The following is a 26228-nucleotide window of genomic DNA, read 5'->3' on the forward strand; positions in this document are numbered from 1 at the left end:
CATTTACTTGAAGCTTGAAAAGGCTTTCAATTTCATTCTAGTTTTTTTTTTTAATATATCTGTTAAATGCAAGTTAAAAAACTTTCTAAAAATTAACAGTAGCATGTGTAGTATGATACTATTGTTGGAAAATCTCAGTACATTTATCCTACTGCTGTTTATTCCAAACATCCATCCATCCAACTATCCGTTTCCCCTCTTATTTTGTTTATTCTTTTTAAAGTCTTTTACTGGGAAAATTTGAAAGTATAAAGTAGAGAAAACAGCAACTGAGTTTCTATGTGCCCATCACCCAGCTTCAACACTTGTGACTATTCCCCTGTTCTTTCTCATCTACCCCAGCCCCACACTCTTTGTTTTTGTCTGGAGTATATTAAGACAAATCTTAGAAAATGTGATTTCGCCCTAAAATACTTCAGTATGAATCAATTTTTAAAAAGCATATCCATAATGCTGTTATATCTGATGAAATTCATAGTAATTCTTGAATATTGTCTAATAGTTAGGAGACTTGGGGCTAGAAGCTATAATAGGTCTTCTACCTCTTAATAAGAGTGTTTTTTTCCACTATCTGAGGATTAAGTAGCTATATGTATTATAGGTAAGTATAGGATTCAAATGCAGTTAACTGGATAAGGATTAGTTTTCAGGTTTTTTCTGATCATTTCAATTGTCTTTTGTGTATGTGATTTAAAAAAACACGTAAGATAAAGTTTATCATCTTAGTGATTTTTTAAGTGTACAGTTCAGTGGTGTTAAGTATATTCACATCGATGTACAACAGCTCTTCAGAGCTTTTTCATCTGCAGATCTAACACTCTGTACCCATTAAACAACAATGCCCCTACCCACCCCCAGCTCCGGGTAACTCCTGCTTCACATTCTGTTTCTATGAATTTGACTACTCTGGGTACCTCCTATAAGCAGAATGATACATTATTTGTCTTTTGTTTCTCTTGGCATAATGTCCTCAGGGTGCATCCATATTGTAGCATGTGCCAAGACTTGCTTCCTAAGGCTGAATAATGTTGCAATGTATCTACCACATTTTGTTTACTTGTGGACAGCTGGATCACTCTCACCCCTTGCCTGTTGTGAATAGTGCTACTTGAACATGGGTGTGCAGATGTCTCTTTGAGACCCTGCTCTCTCTTCTTTGGGATATATACCCAGAAATGGCATTGCTGGGTCATGTAGTAGTCCTATTTTTCACGTTTTGAAGAAGTTCCATCCCGCTTTCCATAGCAGCTGGCCCACTTGGCAGTCCCACCAGCAGTACGGTGTTCCCGTTCCTCTGCATCCTCACCCAAATGTATCATCTGTGTTTGTTTCTGATGGTAGTGTGACATGCAAACTCACTGTGGGTGTTGATTTGCATTTCTCTGATGACTCGTAATGTTGAGCATGTTTTCATATGCTTGTTGGCTATTTGCATAGCATCTTTAGAGAAATGTCTATTCAGGTCTTTTGCCCACTTTAAGTCATAGTATTTGATTTTTTTGTTTGTTTGTTTTTGAGTTGCAGGCCTTTATATATTCTGGATATAAACTGCTTACCAGATATATGATTTTCAAGTATTATCTCCCATAAACTCACTTTTAACTGTATTGATTGTATCCCTTGATGTGAAAAAGTTTTTAAGTTTTGTATTCTATTTGTCTATTTTGATTTTGATGCCTATGCTTTTGGTATCATATTCAAGCAGTCACTGCCAATCCCAATATCATAAAGTTTCCCCCATGGTTTTGTGGGGTTTTTTTTTTGAGGAGTTTTAATTGTTAGGTTTTATGTTTAGGTATTTCATCTGTTTTGAGTTATTTTTGTATATGGCGTAAAGTAAGGATCCAATTTTATTCTTCTGCTTGTGGATATCCAGTTTCCCCAAAACTTCGTTTAAGAGATTGTCCTTTCCCCAGGGTAGTCTGGGCTCCCTTGTTGAAGACCAGGTGAGCATATACATGACAGTTTATTTCACGCCCCTCTATTCTATTCCAGTTGTCTATTTGTCTGTCTTTATATCAGTAACTCATTGTTTTTATTATTATACTTTTGTAATATCTTTCGAAATCAGCAAGTATGAGTCTTCCAGTGTTCTTCTTTTCCAAAATTGTTTTAGCAGTTTGGGGCTCCTTGAAATTCCATATGAACTTGAGGATGAATTTTTCCACTTCTGCAAAGAATGCTGTTGATGTTTTGACAGAGATTACGCTGACTCCGTAGAGCACATTGGGTAATATGGACATTTTAACAGTACTAAGTCTCCTGACCCATTAACACGGGATGTCTTTCCCTTTATGTGAGTCTGTGTAAATCTCAGTAATGTTTTGTAGTTTTCAGTGTATGAGTCTTTCACCTCCTTTGTTAGGTTTATTCCCAAGCATTTTATTCTTTTTGATCCCATTTTGATTGGAATTGCTTACTTTCCTTTTTGGATTGTTCTTGTCAATGAATAGAAATGCAGCTGATTCTTGTATGTTGATTTTATATCCTGCAACTTTGTTGAATTCATTTATTAGTTCTAATAATTGTTTGTGTATGGGGGTTGGGGGAGACTCTTTAGGGTGTTCTACATGTAAGATCATGTCATCTGTGAACAGAGATAATTTTACTTTTCCCTTTCCAATTGAATGTCTTTTTTTTTTTTTTTCTTTTTCTTGCCTTGCTCTGGCTAGGACTTCCATTAGTATCTTGACTAGAAGTGGTGAGAATGTGCATCCTGATTGTGAAAGAAAAACTTGCAGTCTTTCATATTGAGAATGATGTTAGCTGTTGATTTTCATATATGGCCTTTGTTGTATTGAGGTAATTTTCTTCTATTCATAGTTTAATAGAGAAGGCAATGGCACCCCACTCTAGGACTCTTGCCTGGAAAATCCCATGGACGGAGGAGCCTGGTAGGCTGCAGTCCTTGGGGTCGCAAAGAGTCAGACACGACTGAGCGACTTCACTTTCACTTTTCACTTTCATGCATTGGAGAAGGAAATGGCAACCCACTCCAATGTTCTTGCCTGGAGAATCCCGGGACAGGGGAGCCTGGTGGGCTGCCGTCTATGGGGTCACAAAGAGTCAGACATGACTGAAGCGACTTAGCAGCAGCAGCATAGTTTAAGTGTTTTATCATGAAAAGGTATGCTGCTGCTGCTGCTAAGTTGCTTCAGTCGTGTCTGACTCTGTGCGACCCCATAGACAGCAGCCCACCAGGCTCCCCTGTCCTTGGGATTCTCCAGGCAAGAACACTGGAGTGGGTTGCCATTTCCTTCTCCATGAAAAGGTATAGAATCTTGCTAAATAGATTTTTGCCTCAACTGAAGCAATCATGTTTTTGTTCTTCAACCTGTTAATGTGGTGCAACCCATTGATTTTCATATGTTGAATCACTCTTGTGTTCTGAGTCCCATTTGGTCATGATATACTGATATAAAGAGTTGCTAAGGGAAACCCCTCGCAGTCTAGTAATTAGGACTTGGCGGTTTCACTTCTGAGGGTGCCAGTTCAACCCCTTATCAGGCAACTGAGATCCCACAAGCCAAGTGGTGCAGCCAAAGAGAAAGAAAAAGAGTTGCTGAATTTAGTTTGCTGATATTTGCTGAGGATTTTTGCATCAGTATTAACCAAGGATATGGATATTGGCCTGTAGTTTTCTTTTTTCTGTTATGTCCTATCTAGCATTGATATCAGGATTATGCTGTTCTCATAGGGTGAATTTAAAAGTGTTCCCTCCAAAAAATAAAAAATAAAAATAAAAGTGTTCCTTCCTCTTTAATTTTTTGAATAGTTTCGGGAGGATTGGCATTATTATTCTTTAAATGTTTGGTAGAATTCCCTAGCTCAGTTGGTAAAGAATCCACCTGCAATGCAGGAGATCCCAGTTCATTTCCTGGGTCAGGAAGATCCACTGGAGAAGGGACAGGCTCCCCATTCTAGTATTCCTCGGTTTCCCTTGTGGCTCAGCTTGTAAAGAATCTGCCTGCAATGCAAGAGACCCGGGTTCGATTCCTGGGTTGGGAAGATTCCCCTGGAGAAGGGAAAGGCTACCCACTCCAGTATTCTGGTCTGGAGAATTCCATGGACTGTATAGTTAATGGGGTCACAAAGAGTTGGACACAATTGATTGACTTTCACTTTCAGAGCATCAGGTTCTTGGTTTTTCTTTGAGATTTTCAATACTGATTCAGTCTCTTTACTAGTTATTGGTCTGTTCACATTTTTTATTTCTTCCTGATTCGGTCTATGTAGGTTGTATGTTTCTTGGTAGGTTGTATTGTTACACAATTTATAGCCATACAGTTGTTCATAATAGTCTCGTAATCCTTTTGATTTCTGTAGCATCTGTTGTAGTACTTTTTCTTTCATTTCTAATTTTGAGTTTTATCTCTTTTTTCTTAATCTAGCTAAAGATTTGTCCATTTTGTTGATCTTTTTAAAAGATGAACTCTTACTTTCATTGATTTTTTTTTTCTATTCTCTATTTCACTTAAAAAGTGAAAGTGTTAGTTGCTCAGTTGTGTCTGACTCTTTGCAACCCAATGAACTGTAGCCTGCCAGGCTCCCCTGTCCTTGGAATTCTCCAGGCAAGAATACTGCAGTGGGTTGCCATTTCCTTCTCCAGGGGATCTTCTTGACCCAGGGATCGAACCTGGGTCTTCTGCTTTGCAGGCAGATTCTTTACTGCCTGAGCCACTTATCCCTACATTAATTTGCAGTATTTCTTCCCTTCTGTTAGCTTGAGGTTTAGTTTTTCCCTTTGATTTCTTGAGGAATTGTGTCACTTTATAATTCTTTTGTTTGAATCAGGAGGTAAAAAAAAGGTCTATATATGATATATTTCATAAGTCTCTCTAAGTCTTTAAGATATCTTCTCTTCTTATTTTGTGTCATTTATTTATTCAAGTTATCTGGATTTATATCTTGGTATTTCCTACATTTTGGATTTGTGGTGGTGTTTGACATGTACTATCCTTCATATTTTCTGTAAACAGATAGAGGTGGACATCTATTAAAGTTAGAGCTACAAGCTGGACAGATTCACGTTCAACTTTTGCCCTTTTTGGTAGGAAGACGCCACTGTTTTCGGTGAGGCTGAGGTTGATCAGGTGTTGTCAGCTTGGCCCCACCACCAGAAAGTTGCACATCATCTTTTCATCTAAGGTTTCAGGAATCATTGATGATTGTTGCCTGAAGTCATTAGTCTAATAGAGACTGTAAAATGGTGATTTTTTAAGTTTGATACATTTAATACAGAATTTAGTAGGCCAGAATACCAAGTAGGCTTTCTAGGAATAATTAGTTGGCTTTAATGTATTCAAGAGACAATGGAAGCTTCTTTTACCTCAGTTCTGTATTTTGAAGGCATTTTTGTGGCACTTAGAAATATAATCCTGGGAATTCCCTGGCAGTCCAGTGGTTAAGACTCTGAGCTCTTGCTCCAGAGCCCAGGTTCAATCTCTGATTGGGGAACTAAGATCCCACAAGCCACACAGTGTGACCAAAAAGAGGTATAATTTGGCCATCAGCCCCCAAAATGAGGATTTTTAATCACATCATTTCTTCTGTATTTACTAGCTATGGTTTATCTACAAAGAATTCTCTTCATCAGTTTTTTGGTTATTCTGAAAAAGTCTGTAGCAAAGGCGAGAGAGATGCTGATTCTTCCCCTTCAGTCTTCAGTTTACAGGATAATGAACTGATACCCCAGCAAACTTTGAGGATGACCAAAATGCTTTTCTTTTGTGTGAGAGGGAGTATGCTGAATTTGGCTATTTTTACATGTCTGAAGTGTTTCAATCCAGAGAAATCTTAAATCTTTTGCTGCTCAAAATAGCCCATGTTCAGCCAGTAGGAGCCCTTTCAAATTGGCTTGTATGTAATTTTGTTGTTGATAATAGTTATTGATTGGTTTAGGGCTATTTTGTATATATTCTACCCAGACTTGGATTAAGTAATTTCTTAAGGAGCCCTGGGTTCTTTTAATGGGAAATATTTAGAGACTATAATTTAAGGGACTAGATGAGCTAAGTGCTACCAGCTATTGTCATTTCTAAGCTGTTTCTGTGGCTACTGCTGGGAAATAAATTTTTTTTTTATAAAAAGGAAAACGCAGTTTTATGTTCGTAGCAAAATTGAGTGGAAGGTAAGAGATTTTCTGGTTATAGGATTTTTAATTAACTTTCTTTGATTTTTTTTGTGTGTGTGTGTGTGTAGTAAAGTTTTATTCCCAAGGAGTTATGAAATGGTCAAAGAGACCGAAAAGTTTGACCGAGAAAGGAGAGTTCGGTCCACACGCTTTGCCCATTTCTGGTCGGTTCCCGAAGGAGACATTGGGTGCCTCTTGGCATTGGCAGGTCCGTATAACGCCCCGACAGGTTTCTGCCATAAGCCCTATGAGATCACCGTGGAACTGCAGAGCAGAGCTCCTTACTTGTTTCACGCAGGGCGTGCCATTCATTCACACAAGCACACGGTAGAGTTAGTAAAGCATAGCAGAAAATGTGTAGTAAAGTTTTATTAAAGTATAAAGGAGATAGAGAAAGCTTCTGACATAGGCATCAGAAGGGGGCAGAAAGAGTACCCCCTTTCTTTGATTTTATATTTGCTTCTATTTTATATTGAAAATTTTGGTTCCTAACAACGCAATATAATTACATATGTATCATATTGTGTATTTTATGAATTCAAAATAGTCATGAAATGTTAATAGGATGAAATCTACTGGATGCAGGTTTGTTTGTTTTAATGCAGCTCAAGATATATTTTTATCCTTAGTTAAAATACTATTTCAAATTGACTTGATTCTTTTCCTCTGTGGAAAGTTAGGTCTGTTTTTAACTTTTAAAAATTATTGTATATTTTTTAATTTTTAAATTTTATTTAAAATTAATGAAATGTGCACTTCCCTCTTCTCTGAGAGGAGCGGGTAGAATTAAATCTGTAAATGTCTGTGAGTCCTGGAGGATAGGGAACTGATCCTCAACTGTGCTCATTTCTTTTCTATTCTGCCATTTTTCCTTCCTCTTCCACTGAAATGTATTCTTTCTATCCATGGTCATTTGGAAGGCTGAACAAAAATCTGTTTGAAATAAGACAGGCATAAATAAATAAAATGAGTAAATACATAAGCTGTAGCAGATCATTCACAGATTCCTCCAGATCCATATTGGTTATCACTGTTCCTTCCCTATGGCGGTTTTGCTCCTCCAGCCTGTCTGAAGTAATGATGCTTCCATGAGGCTCGATGTTTGAAAGAACTCCCGCTCTGGCACAGTGGAAGTGTGTTTCAGAGTTGTCTGCAACACTGCTGCTCTTTCTCCTTGTTCTGTGAACTGAGGGATCTGGGAAAGCCCGTGAGTGGAAACACCCCCCACCCCTGTCTTCTCCCCTTCTCTTAATCCCATTTCCCTCACCCCTGGGGTACTATCAGCCTAGGAGGGTTGTGTCTCTGTCACATGAGCTGAGCAGCTCATGTCAGGGATTCTCCAGGCTGTGGGGCCTCTGGGGTAGGTTGAGAGGGTGTGTAGGGGCTAGGGATGGAGGTCCGTGAAGAGGTGCTTAACCGAATTATAGTGAGCAACTTAAGTATCTTCACATAATCAGCATGACCCATAACTGTGATAGCACTGATCTCCTTTTCTTTCTTTATTCAGGTTGAGGAGTGTGCACTAATAATGCAAATATAATCATTTTTAGCCCTGAGGATTAGGAAACTTGAGGCATGTGCGCATTACCTGGTGATGTAAATACTGATGTGATGTTTAATTTTTTAAAAGAAAGGCTTATTTACCACTGAAATAATCTTAAACATTATCAATAACTTTAAAACTGTTGTACTGGACAGTATGAGTTACCTGAGATGTACTTGGACTGGGGTTACTTGTACTCTGGCTTTCTTTTTCTCCAGTATGGCATGCAGTGTGTTCATTGGTTGGGGATGGTGGGGGTGGCTTGGAAAAGCGTGGGCTTTGACTTGCTTGGAATTCCTGAGTGAGTGCTATGACTTCATGCATTGTAAATACTGATGCTCCCACACCTGAATGCATGTGAAATAAAACTGTGACTCTTCAGTATTTGGTTCCAGTGCTAATTATTTAAAAGGGGTGGAATTTGCTCAGAAGGCTGATTTTCCATTATATGTATCTGGAGGGAGTAAACTCTGAAGACAGCTTTCGCTCTTTCTCCTCTCCCCACTCCTCGATTGTCTTACTCCCATTCGTGGTGCCACAGCCCAGAGATTAAGGAAGCTGGCTCTAGTAAGCTGGATCCTTTCAGGTCCTTCAGCATGGAGAGGGGTCACTTTGGAGCCATGAGGTGGATGTTCCTTGTTGACTTTGGCTCTGACAGGCACCAGTTAGAGGCGGTCTCTTAGGTGACGTCTCTTGGTTCTGCATCTGTCCGTATTATCCCCCTTTAAAAAACTTTTTTAAAATTTGTTGGGCTGAGTTAGGTCTTAGTTGCGCACTCAGGGTCTTCCTTGTAGCACATGGGCTTCTCTAGCTGTGGCATGGGCTTTGTTGCCCTGTGGCGTCCTACTTCGGGGGCCAGGGACTGAATCCACGTCCCCTGCGTTAGAAGCTGGATCTACCACTGGACCACCAGATAAATCCCCCCATTTGCTGCTTTTCTAAGCTTTCCTTCGGAGACTTGTCACTGCTCCCCAGGTCTAAATAACATGCTGTTGTTTGACTGTCGTGACAGCTCAGAGAGTATCCTGGCAGTCAAGGTCTCAGGGGACAGAGCAGGGCAGGTACAAGATCCCTGGAGCAAGAGAAAGAAGGTGCCCTGCTGTCACGCCCACTCACAGACTGCTTTTGATGCTTTTTAGTGAGTCACACATGCCAGAGGCGGTGTTGGCGTTCCACGGCCACCCCTGGGGCTGGTGCTCGGTTAAACAAGTGGTCTCCCCGCACCAGCCTGTTTCTGGCAGGGCTCACAGGTGATCTGACTGCGGATGTGGTGAGGGTGTCCACTGAGTTTGTGGAAGAGGCACCAGGAATCTTCAGTTTCAGGGGGAACTGTGGGCTTGTTCAGATTTCTTAGGTGGAGGTGGGCAGTGGGTAGCTCCAGGACAATCATCTGGCCCTTCCCCCCAACCATGAGCTCTAACTCAGGTGGAAGGTTCTGGAGGTTGTTAAGTAAGTTGAGTGCACACTCAGTTGTGTCCGACTCTTTCTGACCCTGTGGACAGTAGCCCACCAGGCTCCTCTGTCCATGGGATTCTCTAGGCAAGAATACGGGAGTGGGTTGCCATGCCCTTCTCCAGGGGATCTTCCCAATCCAGCGATCAAACCCACATCTCCTGCATTGCAGGTGGAGTCTTTACTTCTGAGCCATTGGGGAAACCATCCCAATTTACACTCATGACTGGTGACACTGCCATCGGGTAAGTCCTCTGACTTGTTGTGAGAAGGACGTGGCCCTTTCCTGTGGTCTCCCAAAGAGCAACAAGGTGGGGATGGCAGCATTTCAGGAGCCCTGGTATCAGTGTCAGCCTAGACTGCATTGGACAGGCCTCACAGGGTCTAGGGTGCCCTTTCCTTAGGACAAAGGTGCCCTAAGTCCCACTGGGGAAGGAGTTTTTATCATGTGTACTTGGGTGGCATCACAGGGCCCTTCCGCGAGGGGATCCTCCCTTCCATCTGTCGGTTCCCGCCTCAGAGCTGGGGCCTGGATGAAGGAGTCGTGACTTCCCATGGTGGTGGCTGACCTCAGCCGTTTGTTCATGAGTGACTGATTTTTTTGTCTCTTGTGAGACACATCAAGCTGGAGCCCCACTGGCTGCCCAACTGTCTCACCCTCTCGGAATGCTGTGGTTTCTGAGCCCATGCCTGAGGTCATCTCTGTCAACACACCCCAGTTGCCACCAGTCATAGAGATGGTGATCATGTCCACCGGCCACTGGTGGTTAGGTGGCCCCTCTTTGGGTATGTCAGCACTTCATCACCCTCAGAGACACAAAGGAGTGTCTTCTGCCCTTGCCTACCCACAGAGCACAGCCCTCAGGGGACCTGAGGTCTCCAGGGCCTCCTCCCTGCAGCCTTCCTTAGGGAAGGGTGCGTTATCTGGCCAGGCTTGGGAGTGTAGGCAGATGGTGGGGTGTCTGGTCACCGGCTTTACCTTCTCATCTCTTAGAGCTGTCTCACACATTCCTGAGGATTGCAACACAGTCCTGGCACCTCACTTCATTTCCTATATGTCAACATCAAGTCCGAGTTCCCAGGCACCCGGTTCCAACAGCAAGGGACTGGATTGAATGCCTTTACCAAGATGAAAGCTCACAAATCTTGGGAGAGTGAGCCATGTCCATATATTCCCCTCTCTCCTCCTTGTGTTCCGTCCCCTCAAGATCCGCACACCATGTTCCCCTCTACCCCATTAAGTCCTGGCCTTATCTTTCTGGCAGGAGATGTAGGTCTCTTTCAACATTGCCACGGAAGCCTCTAGCACTCACAGAATGCCCTCCATGTACGCATGATTTGAGCCTGTCAGCCAGTCTTTCTTCAAAACTGCCAATCGGTTAATAAAAGCCAGCCAAGCTCAAAGTCCTTACAATTACCAGCACCCCGTCCTTCAGCCCCATCCCACAGGGAAAGCTAAGGCAGACGCCAGCTCCTATCTGCCTGTGTCTCCTCCCAGTCCTGTATGGGTGGGGCCTCGGTGTGTGCGTTTGCATACCAGAGGCTGTTGCCCCCTCCACTTAGCACTACTTCAGGGTTCTCACTGCTGTCTTGACGTACAGGAAATGAGAAATCCAGGTACAGACTCAGCATCATGAGGATCTGCTGTTTAGGCCACTTCTGGAACAAATTGTCTTAATTTGGATTCCTCTAGAAGTAAAACCAGGAGAAGGCAATGGCACCCCACTCCAGTACTCTTGCCTGGAAAATCCCATGAACGGAGGAGCCTGGTGGGCTGCAGTCCATGAGGTCTCTGGGAGTCGGACATGACTGGGTGACTTCACTTTCACTTTTCACTTTCACGCACTGGAAAAGGAAATGGCAACCCACTCCAGTGTTCTTGCCTGGAGAATCCCAGGGATGGGGGAGCCTGGTGGGCTGCTGTCTATGGGGTCGCACAGAGTTGGACACGACTGAAGCGACTTAGCAGCAGCAGCCCCAGAAGTAAAACCACCAGGGAAGTCCTAGAAGTAAAACAGGCTTCTTTGGTGGCTCAGACAGTAAAGAATCTGCCTGCAATGCAGGAGACCCAGGTTTTATCCCTGGGTCAAGAAGGTTCCCTAGAGAAGGGAATGACAACTCACTCCAGTATTCTTGCCTAGAGAATGTCACCGACAGAGCAGCCTGGCGGGCTACAGTCCAGTTCAGTTCAGTTCAGTTCACTCAGTCATGTCCAACTCTTTGCGACCCCATGGACTACAGCATGCCAGGTTTCCCTGTCCGTCACCAACTCCTGGCGCTTGCTCAAACTCATGTCCATCCAACCATCTCATCCTCTGTCATCCCCTTCTCCTCCTGCCTTCAATCTTTCCCAGCATCAGGGTCTTTTCCAGTGAGTCAGTTCTTCACATCAGGTGGCCAAAGTTTTGGAGTTTCAGCTTCAGCATCATCCTTCCAATGAATATTCAGGACTGATTTCCTTTAGGATGGACTGGCTGGATTTCCTTGCAGTCCAAGGGACTCTCAAGAGTCTTCTCCAACACCACAGTTCAAAAGCATCAGTTCTTTGGCACTCAGCTTTCTTTATAGTCCAACTCTCACATCCATACATGACTGCTGAAAAACCATATATTTGACTAGATGGACCTTTTTCAGCAAAGTAATGTCTCTGTGTTTTAATATGCTGTCTGTGTTGGTCATAGCTTTTCTTTCAAGAAGCAAGGATCTTTAATTTCAAGGTTGCAGTCACTATCTGCAGTGATTTTGGAGCCCAAAAGTACAAAGTCTCTCACAGAAAATTGAATTAAAGATTTATTGAGCATGGCCCCGCCCATCAGAACAAGACCCAGTTTCCCCCACAGTCAGTCTCTTCCACCAGGAAGCTTCCATAAGCCTCTTATCCTTATCAGAGGACAGACAGGATAAAAACCACAATCACAGAAAACTAACTAAACTGATCACATGGACCACAGCCTTGTCTAACTCAATGAAACTATGAGCCATGCCGTGTAGGGCCACCCAAAACGGACAGGTCATGGTGGAGAGTTCTGACAAAACGTGATCGACTGAAGAAGGGAATGGCAAACCCCCTCAGTGTTCTTGCCTTGAGAACCCCATGAACAGTAGGAAAAGGCAAAAAGGTATGACACCGAAAGATGAACTCCCCAGGTCTGCAGGTGCCCAGTATGCTGCTGGAGGAAAGTAGAGAAATAACTCCAGAAAGAACGAAGAGATGGAGCCAGAGAGGAAACAGTGCCCAATTGTGGATGTCACTGGTGATGGAAGTAAAGTCCGATGCTATAAAGAACAATATTGCATAGGAACCTGGAATGTTAGGTCAATGAACTTGGGATGTTAGGTACATGAATTTCTCATGAGGCAGGTAAGGTGCTCTGGTATCTCTTTAAGAATTTTCCAGTTTGTTGTGATCCACACAGTCAAAGGCTTTGGCATAGTCAATAAAGTAGAAATAGATCTTTTTCTGGAACTCTTGCTTTTTCGATGATCCAGAGGATGTTGGCAATTTGATCTCTGGTTCCTCAGTCGTGTCCAACTCTTTGTGACCTCATGGACTGCAGTGCGCCAGGCTTCCCTGTCCTTCACTATCTCCTGGAGTTTGCTCAAAGGGAGATAGTTTGCTCCATTGAGTCAGTGATGCCATTCAACAATCTCATCCTGGCTCTCCATTCCCCTCCTGTTGTCAGTCTTCCCCAGCACCAGGATCTTTTCCAATGAGTCAGCTCTTTGCTGACTCAGGTGGCCAAAGTATTGGAGCTTCAGCTTCAGCATCAGTCCTTCCAATGAATATTCAGGACTGATTTCTTTAGGATGGACTGGTTGGATCTCCTTGCAGTCCAAGGGACTCTAAAGAGTCTTCTCCAACACCACAGTTCAAAAGCATCAATTCATTGGCACTCAGCCTTCTTTATGGTTCAGCTCTCACATCCATCCATGACTACTGGAAAAACCATAGCTTTGACTAGAGGGACCTTTGTCAGCAACGTGATGTCTCTGCTTTTTAATACGCTGTCTAGGTTGGTCCTAGCTTTGCTTCCAAGGAGTAAGCGTCTTTTAATTTCATGGCTACAGTCACCATCCACAGTGACTTTGGGGTGGGAAGTCACAAAGACTTGAGCGATGAGTTTGAGATGAGACCCTATCAGCATACAGCACGATGAGTTCCCAAGGGACTATCCACAGGAGCTGATGTAGATGTGTGTTTTTTTTAATTAAAAATATTTATTTGACTATGCCAACTCTTAGTTGCGGCACTTGGGATCTTTAGTTGTGGCCTGTGGGATCTAGTTCCCTGACCAGAGATTGAACTCACACCCTGTGCATTGGGGCCACAGAGTCTTAACCACCGGACTGCCAGGGAAGTCCCCTGAGTTCACATTTTAAGCTTTTTTTTTTTCCCAGTTTTATTGAGAAATAATTGGCATACATCCCTGTATAAGTTTAAGGTAAACAAGATGCCTGACTCATTTACATATCGTGAAATGATTGCCACAGTAGGTGGTAATATCCCTCTTCTCGTACAGATACAATAAAAAGGAAAGAAAGAAGAAAGAAAATTTTTTCTTGTGATGAGAACTCTTAGAATTTACTCTCTTAACAATGTTCCTATAGATCCTGCAGCATTCTTAGCTGGAGTCATCATATTGTACATGACATCTCTGGTACTTACCTTGTAAATGGAAATTTGTGCCTTTTGACCACCTTTATCCAATTCTTCCTGACCCAACTTTTTAATTTGTGTTAACATTTCACTTGGAAAAGTTTTCACACATACAGAGAGTTGAAAACATTTCATATTCTCACCACTCAGATTCTCCCATTAACATGTTACTGTCAGTCTATCCCTCCATCCATCACTGCATCCATCAACTCTGTCTTATTTTGGAAATGCATTTGGGAGTTGGTTGTGGACATAAGTGTACTTCCTCTGAAATATATCAGCATATAAATCATTACCTAAAGGTCAATATTTGTTTAGAGTCCTTTTTCCCTTTTTTTTTTAAATTATTTTAAATTTTATTTTATTTTTAAACTTTACAAATTGTATTAGTTTTGCCAAATATCAAAATGAATCCGCCACAGGTATACATGTGTTCCCCATCCTGAACCTTCCTCCCTCCTCCCTTCTCCCTCCCCATACCATCCCTCTGGGTCGTCCCAGTGCACTAGCCCCAAGCATCCAGTATCGTTCATCGAACCTGGACTGGCAACTCGTTTCATACATGATATTGTACATGTTTCAATGACATTCTCCCAAATCTTCCCACCCTCTCCCTCTGCAACAGAGTCCATAAGACTGTTCTATACATCAGTGTCTCTTTTGCTGTCTCGTACACAGGGTTATTGTTACCATCTTTCTAAATTCCATATATATGCGTTAGTATACTGTATTGGTGTTTTTCTTTCTGGCTTACTTCACTCTGTATAATAGGCTCCAGTTTCATCCAAAATATACAAGCAACTCCTACAGCTCAACTCCAGAAAAATAAATGACCCAATCAAAAAATGGGCCAAAGAACTAAATAGACATTTCTCCACAGAAGACATACAGATGGCTAACAAACACATGAAAAGATGCTCAACATCACTCATTATCAGAGAAATGCAAATCAAAACCACTATGAGGTACCATTTCACACCAGTCAGAATGGCTGCGATCCAAAAGTCTACAAGCAATAAATGCTGGAGAGGGTGTGGAGAAAAGGGAACCCTCTTACACTGTTGATGGGAATGCAAACTAGTACAGCCACTATGGAGAACAGTGTGGAGATTCCTTAAAAAACTGGAAATAGAACTGCCTTATGATCCAGCAATCCCACTGCTGGGCATACACACTGAGGAAACCAGAAGGGAAAGAGACACGTGTACCCCAATGTTCATCGCAGCACTGTTTACAATAGCCAGGACATGGAAGCAACCTAGATGCCCATCAGCAGATGAATGGATAAGAAAGCAGTGGTACATATACACAATGGAGTATTACTCAGCCTTTTTCCCTTTAAGGTAAACTTTACATGGGCCTTCCCTGGTGGCCCAGATGGTAAAGAATCTGCCTGCAATGCAGGAGACCTGGGTTCAATCCCTGGGTCAGAAAGATCCCCTGGAGAAGGGCATGGCTATCCACTGCAGTATTCTTGCCTGGAGAATTCCATGGACAGAGGAACCTGGCAGGCTACAGTTCGTGGGATTACAAAGAGTCAGACACAACTGAGCAACTTTCACTACTACTGACTTTACATACAGTGAAATGCATGAGACATTTTTTAATTTAACAGTGTTTTGTGTTTTTTTTAAGATTTGTTTATTTTTGGCTGTGCTCGGTCTTCGTTGCTGTGTGCAGGCTCTCTCTAGTTGCAGCGAGTGGGGGCTGTTCTCTAGTTGCCGTGCATGGGCTTCTCAGTGTGGTGGCTTCTCTTGTGGAAGCACAGACTTCGGTAGTTATGATGCACTGGTTTGGTTGCCATGAGGCATGTGGGGTCTTCTCGGAGCAGGAATTGAACCCGCGTCCCCTGCATTGGCAACAGGATTCTTAACCACTAGACCACCAGGGAAGCCCACCGCTTGATGAGTTTTGACAAACGCATACACCTGGTAATCCCAAACCCTGATTCAGCTCTAGGATGTTACCGTTGCCCCAGAAAATGCCCCAATGTTCCTTCCCAAGCACTGCTATTTTCAATTAGTTTATTTTGTTTTAATACCATCAACATTTCAGAGTAACTCTTACCATGGGACTTTAAAATGTCCCACATGTTGGATTTGGCTTCTTACTTCCTTGTGTTAGAGTTAGATTCAGGTTCAGTTGAGATTAAAGTTCAACAATGAGCACTGCTTCAGGGTGGGGCTGTGTACATCTTCCTGAACCACAACGTGAGAGTCACGTCTGCTTGTTCCACGTTCATGAGGTTGGCATGAACAGAGGGATCACATCTGCCTGATCCCTTCTTATAAGATTCCTTCAACCTTGATGATGGTGTTAGCATACACTGATGATTACCAACAAAGGTCCACCTAGTCAAGGCTATGGTTTTTCCAGTGGTCATGTATGGATGTGAGAGTTGGACTATAAAGAAAGCTGAGCACCAAAGAATTGATGTTTTGAACTGTGGTGTTGGAGAAGACTCTTGAGAGTCCCTTGGACTGCAAAGAGATCCGACCAGTCAATTGTAAAGGAGATCAGTCCTGACTGTTCATTGGAAAGACATGTTGAAGCTGAAACTCCAATACTTCAGCCACTTGATGCGAAGAGCTGATTCATTTGAAAAGACCCTGATGCTGGGAAAGATTGGAGGCGGGAGGAGAAGGGGACAACACAGGATGAGATGGTTTGATGGCATCACCAACTCAGTGGAGATGAGTATGAGTAAACTCCAGGGGTTGGTGATGGACAGGGAGGCCTGGCGTGCTGTGGTCCATGTGGTTGTGAAGAGTTGGACACGACCGAGCGACTGAACTGAACTGATGATTACAACTTAAGTCTATTATTTCACTTAAGGTTAGGAAAGGATGTTTTTCAGATTCTGTTATTCTGTTGCCATTTATTAGCTAGAATTCTGTGAAGAATTCTCCATTGTCAACTTCTTGGTTACCCTGAAATATATTTTTTCTGTGAAAAGGGAAATAACCTGCTTGGCTTTTTCCCTTTGCTTGTCATTTTTGGAGTAATGAGTTGGTACTCTCGCAGTCTCCAAAAGTGACTGGTGAATTCTTTTTTCCCCTCTGTGAATCATTATGAACTCATAGGTGTTAATATCCTTGCAGTCTTTTTGTTCCAGATGATATCTATTAAGTTTCTCTCTTTTAAAAATAATTTTTTTTAATATGTTTTGATTTCTTGGCTGCCTTGCATGGCATATGGGATCTTAGTTCCCTGACCAGGGATTGAACCCTGCATTGGCAGTATGGAGTTTCAACCACTGGACCACCAGGGAAGTCCCTCTCTTTTTTAAAGAAAAGGCTCAGTTGTTTCTGCCCAGGGCCAGTGGGAGCCTCTGGCTTAGGCCCTGTGTCCATCCTGCATCTAACCAACCCATGAGTCCTATGGGGTCCACTTCCTGCCCACCTGACCCGTCGCTACCGCCACCAGGGTCCACAACTCTGCTTCCTTGATGGCCATTTCAGGAAAAGAGCAGAGTGCCAAGTATTTGAAAACACACGTCTGCTCCTATCAGTCCTCTGTTTAAGGTGCTGTCTGTGGCGCTCGGCATAAAGCCCAGGCCCTTGGATGGGAGGTCAGAGTTCATTCGGTCTGGCCTGTCCCGTCTCGCGGTTTCGGCTGTCACTGTGCTTTATCTGTGTTGTTCCACCACTCCCTGCCCGAGTGCTGCACCCTCTCTGTCAGGGCTCCCAGTTTCTGCTGCCTGCCTTGCACCTCTCCTTGGCTAACTCGTCTTCATTCTGGGGCTCAGCTTAAACCAGGCGTTCTCAACGCTGACCATACGTTGCATCATCTGGGCAGTGTTAAGAAATGCCAAGGCCTGGGCTCCACCCAAGATCAATTAACATCTGCATGCCTGAGCGATGAGGTTTGACTTTGCTATTTTTAAAAGCTTGGGCAGATGATTCTGATGTGCAGCCAAGGTTGAGAATCACAATTTGAGGTGTTCCTTCCTCTGGGAAATTCTTCTTTGTCCCCCAGGCCTGGGTTACAAGCTGTTTATTACTGTTGCCATCTTCTGCTCTTATCCCATCCCCCAGCTGTACTCGATGTAATTGGGTAACTGTATGTTTAAGGTATACAACTTGGTGGTTTTATCCTCATTTAATCATCTAGTACTCATTGTGTTGATTCTTGAGTTTCTTCCTCGCTAGACAGAAGCTTCACGTGGGCTGCGGCTGCATCTGTGTGGTTCCCCTGTTATTACTCAGCACATAGTAGGTGTTTGTAATTTTTATAAATAGTTATTAGGTTGATGTTTGGGCTGTATTTTGAGGTTGTGTGAATGCAAAGATGGTGGTGCTGCTCTGTTCTGTGGAATTAAGCCACAGAACACTTCTCTCTAAGCTCATTTCCTACTTCTCTGAACTACTTCTCTTAGACAAGGAGATTTGTGGGATCTTAGTTCCCCGACCAGATATTTAACCTACATCCTCAGCTGTGAACATGCAGATTCCTAATCACTGGACAGCCAGGAAATTCCCAACCAGCAGACTTCAGACAGCCCTTTCCTCTTCCCAGTTCTACCCAAAGTCGCTCCCTCCCTTTCTATCGGTCTAAAGAATTTCCCCAACCTCTGAGCTGCCTTTGAACTCACAGAACTTGTGGGAAACCTTTATTTGATATTTAGGCATATACATGCTTTGAGGTGTTTTTAAAATCATCCATTGGGCAACTTGGTATATGAAATAATTTTTATATTTTTGTTAGTTTCTGGGTTTTGGATGGCGATTAAAGCATTGCTTACTGGAAGAATAAAGGGATATTGACACTCTGGCATTTGAAAAAATGATTCTTAAATTAGTTTTTTATTTTTGGTTAGTAAAGCTTTCCAGTTGTCCCTTAGCAGTCTCTGAATTGTTTAACTTTTAGTCACAATGCTTTTTTTTTTTTTGCCATGCCTGCAGCAAGCGGGATCTTAGTTCCCCAACCAGGGATCAAATCCACGCACCCTGCGGTGGAAGTGCAGAGTCTTCACCACTGGACCCCCAGGGAAGTCCCACAGTCACAGTACTTAAGCTCTCTAGTTGGGTTTCAAGCCAAGTGGGATCTAGGACCCCTGCTCTCACGGTTGTTTCCAGATACGGCTTCAAGGGCAACACTCAAAAGTTTCATGGACTGTTATGCTGCTACGAAAAAAAGATTTTTAAAAAATGCCTAAAGATGCACAAGAAATTTTACCAACAGTTGTCGTTCAGTCGCTAAGTTGTGTCCGACTCATGGACTGTAGCATGCCAGGCTTCCCTGTCCTTCACTGTGTCTCTGAGTTTGCTCAAACTCATGTCCATTGAGGTGATGATGCCATCCAACCATCTCATCCTTTGTCGCCCCCTTCTCCTCCTGCCCTCAATCTTTCCCAGTGTCAGGGTCTCCTTTCCAGTGAGTTGGTTCTTCAAATCAAGTGGCCGAAGTATTGGAGCTTCAGCTTCAGCATCAGTCCTTCCAGTGAATATTCAGGGTTGATTTCTTTTAGGATTGACTGATTTGATCTCCTTGCTGCCCAAGGGACTCTCAAGAGTCTTCTCCAGCTCCACAGCTCAACAGCATCAGTTCTTTGGTGCTCAGCTTTCTTTATGGTCCAACTCTCACATCTGTACATGACTACTGGAAAAACCATAACCATTGTTAACAATGGAGGACATTAATTAAATGGTTTCTTGTAGCCTTGGGTTGGGAAGGTCCCCTAGAGAAGGAAATGGCAGCCCACTCCAATATTCTTGCCTGGGAAAATCCCATGGATAGAGGAGCTTGGTGGGTTGTACAGTCCAGAGTATTGAAAAAGAGTTGGATGTGACTTAGCGACTGCTGCTGCTGCTGCTAAGTCACTTCAGTCATGTCCAACTCTGTGTGACCCCATAGACGTCAGCCCACGAGGCTCCCCCGTCCCTGGGATGCTCCAGGCAAGAACACTGGAGTGGGCGACTAAACAACAGCAATTTGTAACCCTGGTCCTGTTGCGACATGAGGTCTGTGGCTGCCTTTTTCCGTCCACCAGAGGGCAGTGTTCTATTCTACCTAAAAGTCGGCCTCCCCTTTGAGGTCTTCTCTTTCAACTCCTAGCATTTCGCCTTCTCCAGTGATCCCCAAACAGTGTTTCTTGAAATTTGATTTGATTCTAGAAATACAACTTACATTGCAACACTGCAGAGATATACATCCATATGCAAATCTATATATGCCTATATAACTAAAGTTTCATAAAATAACACTTATCTTTGTAGAGAAGAGACTTGTGGTTGCCAAGGAGAAGGGGGTTGGGGAAGGGATGGATGGATTGGGAATTTGGGGTCAGCAGATTCAAGCCATCATGTAGAGAGTGCAGAGACAACAAGGTCCTGCTGTACAGCACGGAGAACTATGTTCAGTATCCTGTGGCAAATCATAATAGAAAAGAATATGAAAAAAGATGTGTATCTACAGCAAAGATTAATACAACACTGTAAATCAACTACTTCAATAAAATACAATTTTTTAAATAACCCTTGTCTCTTTACTATGTGTAATACTGATTTTTTCTTTCTTTTTTCTGCTCTCTTTCATTTAAAAAAGTTCTGATCACCCAGATTGAGTTCATGATTCACAAACTGGGTCTCACATATTGCCTTCGATTTCATTTAGTCTGGCATCGTGCCTTTTTATGGATGAAGAGACAGAGGGTTAGAGAAGGATGCTCGGTCATGGTGGGGCTCAGAGCAGCAGCTAGGAAAAGGTTTCGGGGCTTCGGACTTCTGGTCTGTTGCTCTCAGCATAGTGACATTCCTGCTGAGGGAGATGCAGGGCTCCAGCAGGGCGCGGCCGCAGGGGGCGGGGGAGGCAGTGTGTGTGTGTCCATGTGTGTGTTGCCACCGCCCACTGATTGTCACATTGGTGCCAGCCTCCGGAACTTTGCGTGTAGGTCCTCCTCGCCCTGTCTCAGCAGTGGTTTGTTTTATAGCCCAGAACCAGGCACGCACATAAACTAAACGGGTAGGGAGTCCCTCATCACCGTCCAAACATCTGCTTTCTGAGGGTGGAAGTTCTCATGTGGTCCAATCCTTGCTCTGTAGAACGCCACCCAGAGAACATTCCAGATCGACTACCGCCGTAACCGCTTCCTCAAGGATGGCCAGCCCTTCCGCTACATCTCGGGAAGCATTCACTATTTCCGTGTGCCCCGCTTCTACTGGAAGGACCGGCTGCTGAAGATGAAGATGGCTGGGCTGAACGCCATCCAGACGTAAGTAGGAGGGCACTGGGCTCCCCTCCGAGGCAGAGACACGCGCACCTGGAGTGGGGGACCAGCTGCATCTCTCTGTGCAGAGGTTTCGTTGCTCAGAACGGGCATAGCATGGTCTGGTATCCCACTTGAGTATTCTTGCCTGGGAAATCCCATGGACAGAGGAGCCTGGCAGGCCACAGTCCACAGTGTCGCAGAGAGTCGGACACAACTGAAATGCCTTAGCATGCACAGTATCGTGGGAGAGGTTTGTCGTGGGCTTGGGTGTCGCTTCTTTAGACAGTTAACTACTTCTTCCAACCTTGAACTTTGTCAGCAGAAATCATAAAATGAATATCAGCTTAAAAAGGCAGAGGGAAGTAACAGTGATTGAGGATTTGCTGTGTGCAGGACAAACGACATGGATGATGCCATTTCTCCAAGTCAGCCGAATGCAGCTGATAAAACTGAAATTTGCCGAGGCATGTGCTTTTGGACAGAAATCCAGCTGAGATTTAAAGATAAGGGTGTTTGTAGGTGGCCGTAGCTCCTCTCAGCTCCTAGGGGAACATGCCTTGTTGGGTAGATCCCTGAAACCTAGTTTGTCTTTGTGGTTCTGCTGGGGTGATTCTATGGCCCAGGGTTACAGAATCACCCCCAATAACTATCTCTCCTCATCTCTTCTGTTTGTTTCAAAATGACTAATTGAGAAGGAAGTTGGGGTGCCTGGCCACTCTGGTTTCTGCATTGCTGATGTGGATTGCTGATAACTTTTCAAAGATAAAGTATGAGAAAATCCAGCAGCAGATTCCTGGGACAGATGGTTAGGGAGAATCCCCTTCATTTTTCTGGTTGTAGGACCACTGGGGCCTGTCTGTAGTTTTAGCCCTAAAATTAAAGTTTTAAAACTAAACTAAGTTCTAGGAGACCAAAATGGCTCCAGGGAACCATGAAACCCTGAAACCATAAGTCAGGGGTCACCAGAGAGACCTTTGTGATGGCAATGGGTAGCTTTGTATTTAAATTTGTGTCCCTTGCTGCAGGCAGCCAGGGAAACTGGTCAGAGTTTTGGTCACTTTACCTCCTTCAGGGTATTCCTGATAAAATTTTTGGTTAGGAGGACACAGGGCTTGGAGGCTCTTCCATTTTTATTGAAAAACATTTTTCAAAAAGTAAGTATATCGCTTATGACCTTAACACAGATACTTTCATTTTTCCTAAGCCTTACACAGGCATATATAATTTTTACACAGTAGAAGTTTGTGTCCATGCAATTATGTATTTTTTGTTTTTTGGCCACGCCGTGCGGCTTGCAGGATCTCAGTTCCCCAACCAGATATTGAACCCCAGCCCTGTCAGTGGAAGCCCGGAATCCTAACCACTAGGCCACAAGGGAACTCGATATATATATATATATACATTTTTTTTTTTTTAATTAAATCAAGCATTAAATAGGAATGGGCATCCTTTGTGGTGCATACACTTAAAAGTGTCCCCACAAGTTTGATTATCTGGGTAGCTACCGTGAAAACTCAAAACAAGAGTTTTTTCTCAAGAGGCTGCCTTAGGAAGATGTCTGTGTATGCCCTGTGGGTTTATAGTTCTGCAGAGTGGTTCGGAAATATGTATGGGACCCCTGGAATTGTGAGCTATTTTCAGGAAGGGGCTGTGTGCGTCTTGGCAGGTACGTGGCCTGGAACTTCCATGAGCTGCAGCCTGGACAGTACAATTTCTCCGGGGACCATGATGTGGAACATTTCATTCAGCTGGCACATGAGCTGGGACTGCTGGTCATCCTGAGGCCTGGACCCTACATCTGTGCAGAGTGGGACATGGTGAGTGTGGCTAACCTGGCCTCGTCTGCCTAGTGCGTGGACAGACAGGGCTCTGGGGGAAAGGGAATGAAAGTGGTGTGGATAAGTCTCATTCCAGATAGCACGGGCCTGTAGCTAAGAAAGCCCAGGTGTCTTTTACCTTAGGTGGTGGCCAGGCAGAGAGGAACAGGGAGGGGTGAGAAGGCATGGGTCCTCCTCCTGGTGGTCACAGACAGAAGTCAGTTTCCTCATCTGTTAAGAGCAGTTCATAAAGTGGCCTCTGTCTGCCCCACAGGGTAGATATGAGGTTCAGTGGAGTAATCTATAGAAAAATCTTTGATTCTTAAAACACTGCATTCATGCAGAGTGATCTTATTTTTTATTATGTTTACAATCTCTAATTGCCCTGAAAGTTACAAACCAGAAAGCCTACCTCAAATACCCGTTCTCCATGACACATTTTTTCTTTACTCTCACTGCTAGTAGTATTAATAATTTCTATCTCCCCTAAGACTTTAAAGTGGTTTCTTTTTTTAATTTGTTTGCTTGTTTCCCCATCCTAGGGAGGATTACCTGCTTGGCTATTGGAGAAAAAATCTATTGTTCTCCGTTCTTCGGATCCAGGTGAGTTGTTAGAGATGTTGTGAGAGAATTTAAGAAAGTTCAGATACTTTATATCCAAAGGGTCAGATACAATATTTCAAAGGCTGGGGTACTCCTGGGTGAATGCTTCTGAAAGTTTAGTAAAAGTGTGGGTGTCCATCATTCTCCACCAGACGCTGAATGTGTAGGAAAGAAGGATTGTTCGGACAACTCAACTAGATCTTGTCGATGCCTTGGTAACTCTTTGAGTTAGCACTGGGCCCTGTTTGCGGTTGACTGATTGACTTGAGTGCTTTCTCTGCCTCCATTCTCAGTCTGACTTGATGGGGATGACTCCCAGCTAACTAGACGGGCAGACGTAGCTTCTCTGGTGGCGTCACTGGATCTCTCTTCATCTACTTTTACAGAGTGATCTGTGAGTGATAGGTTTTTCCCCTTATCTAGCTATAAACCCTGACCGGTCTGCAGGCCCCGATTCGCTGTATTTATTTTTGCTGGCGTATGGTTGACTTACAGTGTGGTGGTATTTTCTGCTGTACAGCGCAATGAATCACATATGCATATTTTTGAGATTCTTTTTCTATGTAGGTCACTGCAGGGGACTCAGTAGAGTTCCTAGCTGCTTTTCTGTCTTCTGAAGACTTCATTTCTCTTGGGGATGAAGCTGGTAATAACAGCAGCTAACAATGATTAAATCTGCTGTATAAAAGACTAGTACATTATGCTCTGTGTGGCTTTTCTTCTTAGCGTATACCCACACGTTTTACACTCTTAGTATATTATTAGTATTTTCCCATGTACTAGCTCATTTAATACTTACAGCAGCTTTGTGAACTGCATACTTATCCCCATTTGACAGTGTAAATGTATAGTTGATTAGAACTTAATTTTTTAAAAACTCAGCTGTGACAGAGAAGGACCCATCATTCAGTCATTCAACAAACACGGGCAGATGCCTCCTGTGCTGCAGGCTTGTGGCCCTAGCGGCAGGGGCCGATATCAGGCTGATCCTCTGAAGGCTCCGCTGAGCGGACAACTCCAGGCAGGACAGCTTTTATCAGACTTGCGGTGCACGTGACACCCCCGTTTCAGAAAGTAGTGGTTGAATCAGTCTGTTCGATCTCTGCTGCCAGCCCCAGGATAACAGGGTGCATGGTGCCTCTTTGTAGTAAAAAGGTGTGTGATGGTGTTAAACCTGGCTGTTTTCCAGATTACCTTGCGGCTGTGGACAAGTGGCTGGGGGTCCTTCTGCCCAAGATGAGACCCCTCCTCTATAAGAATGGAGGCCCGATTATAACAGTGCAGGTAATCATGGAGCCCGGGCTGGTAGGGGGAGATTTCCATTTATCCACACAGTATACGGGAGTGAAGCAGATGGAAGCCACATGTGACTCTTTCTTTCTTTCTTTTTTTCTTTTTAATTTTTAGAACTGAAGTGTAGTTGATTTGCTATGTTATGTAAGTTTCAGGTGTCCGGCAACATCATTCGGTTTTATATACAGATATAGATTCTTTTCCAATATAGGTTATTACAAGATGTTGAATATAGTTCCCTGGGCTCTACAGTAAGGTCCTTGCTGTTTATCTTCCTATGTCTATCTCTAAGAGGCAATGCCACAGACGGTACTTTGATTTAAATTGCATTTTGAGGGGGCTTTACCATTTTTGAATGCTCTCTGTGTGAGACTCTGTGCTGGCCGCCCTACAGATGCCATTCAGTTATCCCAGCCATCATCGCCAAAGAGGTTAAGTGGCTTGGCCAAGGTCACGCAGCTGGCAGGTGGCAGTAAGGATTGCAGCCTGGCCCCTCTCTGCTCCCACAGCGCCTTCTGGCTGCAGGGACGCAGCCCGGACCGACCCGCTTTGGTGTCTGTATTGCCTCGGTCGTCGGTTCCCGTGGGTGTAGAAAGAGGATGCGGTGAGCTGGGGCCACTGTGTTTTCTCCTCCCACTTCCTGCCCTCACCTTCCTTCTTCCATGTGTTTTTCCCTTTGCAGTGACTGGTAGAAGGAGGAGTCTGTCATGTGGCAAGGGTGTTCCAAGAGAAAGATCAGTTCACTTGACCTGCAGTGATTTTTGATATTTGTAAAATGACTTAGGTCAAACAAAACCATGTCTGTTGGTCATTTGCAAGGGTTCTCTTACTGCAGAGAGTATGTTATGTAAAACTGGCTGTGTCCCGGACCAGCATGGGATGTATGCAGTGCTCCCTAGGGGAATGTGGGCCAGCACTTGGAACCAGCACTGTTCACTGTTCGTAGGGATGGTCACTGTGGGGAAGGAGCCTGGCCCCTTCTGTGCACTTAAGACCCAGGCTGTAAGGGGCTCCGTGGCGGTCCAGTGGTTAGGACTCTGCACTGTCACTGCTGTGGCCTGGGTTCATCCCCTGGTCAGGGAATTAAGATCCCACAAGCTGTGTGGGATAGCCCCCCTCCCACCCAAAAAACAAACAAACAAATATGCAGGTTGCAACAAGAGGGCTGGGCTGACCAGGGTGCCTGTTCTGACATTGCGTGGTAGAGAAAGGCCAGGCTGCTATTCCCAGAGGGATGTACTACTGGTAGCATTCACTGCCCCCAACCTGTCCTGAGTCTGTACCGGTTAAGCTTCAGTTCAGATCAGTTCAGTCACTCAGTCATATCCAACTCTTTGCGACCCCATGGACTGCAACACACCAGGCTTCCCTGTCCATTACCAACTTCCGGAGTTTACCCAAACTCATGTCCATAGAGTTGGTGATGCCATCCAGCCATCTCATCCTCTGTCGCCCCCTTCTCCTCCTGCCCCCAATCCCTCCCAGCATCAGAGTCTTTTCCAATGAGTCAACTCTTCGCA

The 26228-nt window shown here is 44.0% G+C and overlaps 1 protein-coding gene across 1 annotated transcript in view; it reads left to right on the plus strand.

Moving 5' to 3' along the window:
- GLB1 (galactosidase, beta 1) overlaps positions 1-26228 on the plus strand; it is a 104232-nt gene that overhangs the window by 6464 nt on the left and 71540 nt on the right. The window contains exons 3-6 of the mRNA XM_010835584.1: positions 20829-20998; positions 22662-22812; positions 23355-23415; positions 24605-24699. Of these exons, the coding sequence (XP_010833886.1) occupies positions 20829-20998; positions 22662-22812; positions 23355-23415; positions 24605-24699 (477 nt within the window). The remainder of the gene's footprint in view (positions 1-20828; positions 20999-22661; positions 22813-23354; positions 23416-24604; positions 24700-26228) is intronic.

This window comes from Bison bison, unplaced genomic scaffold (assembly GCF_000754665.1).
Source record: "Bison bison bison isolate TAMUID 2011002044 unplaced genomic scaffold, Bison_UMD1.0 scf7180017864043, whole genome shotgun sequence".
Lineage (NCBI taxonomy): Eukaryota > Metazoa > Chordata > Mammalia > Artiodactyla > Bovidae > Bison > Bison bison.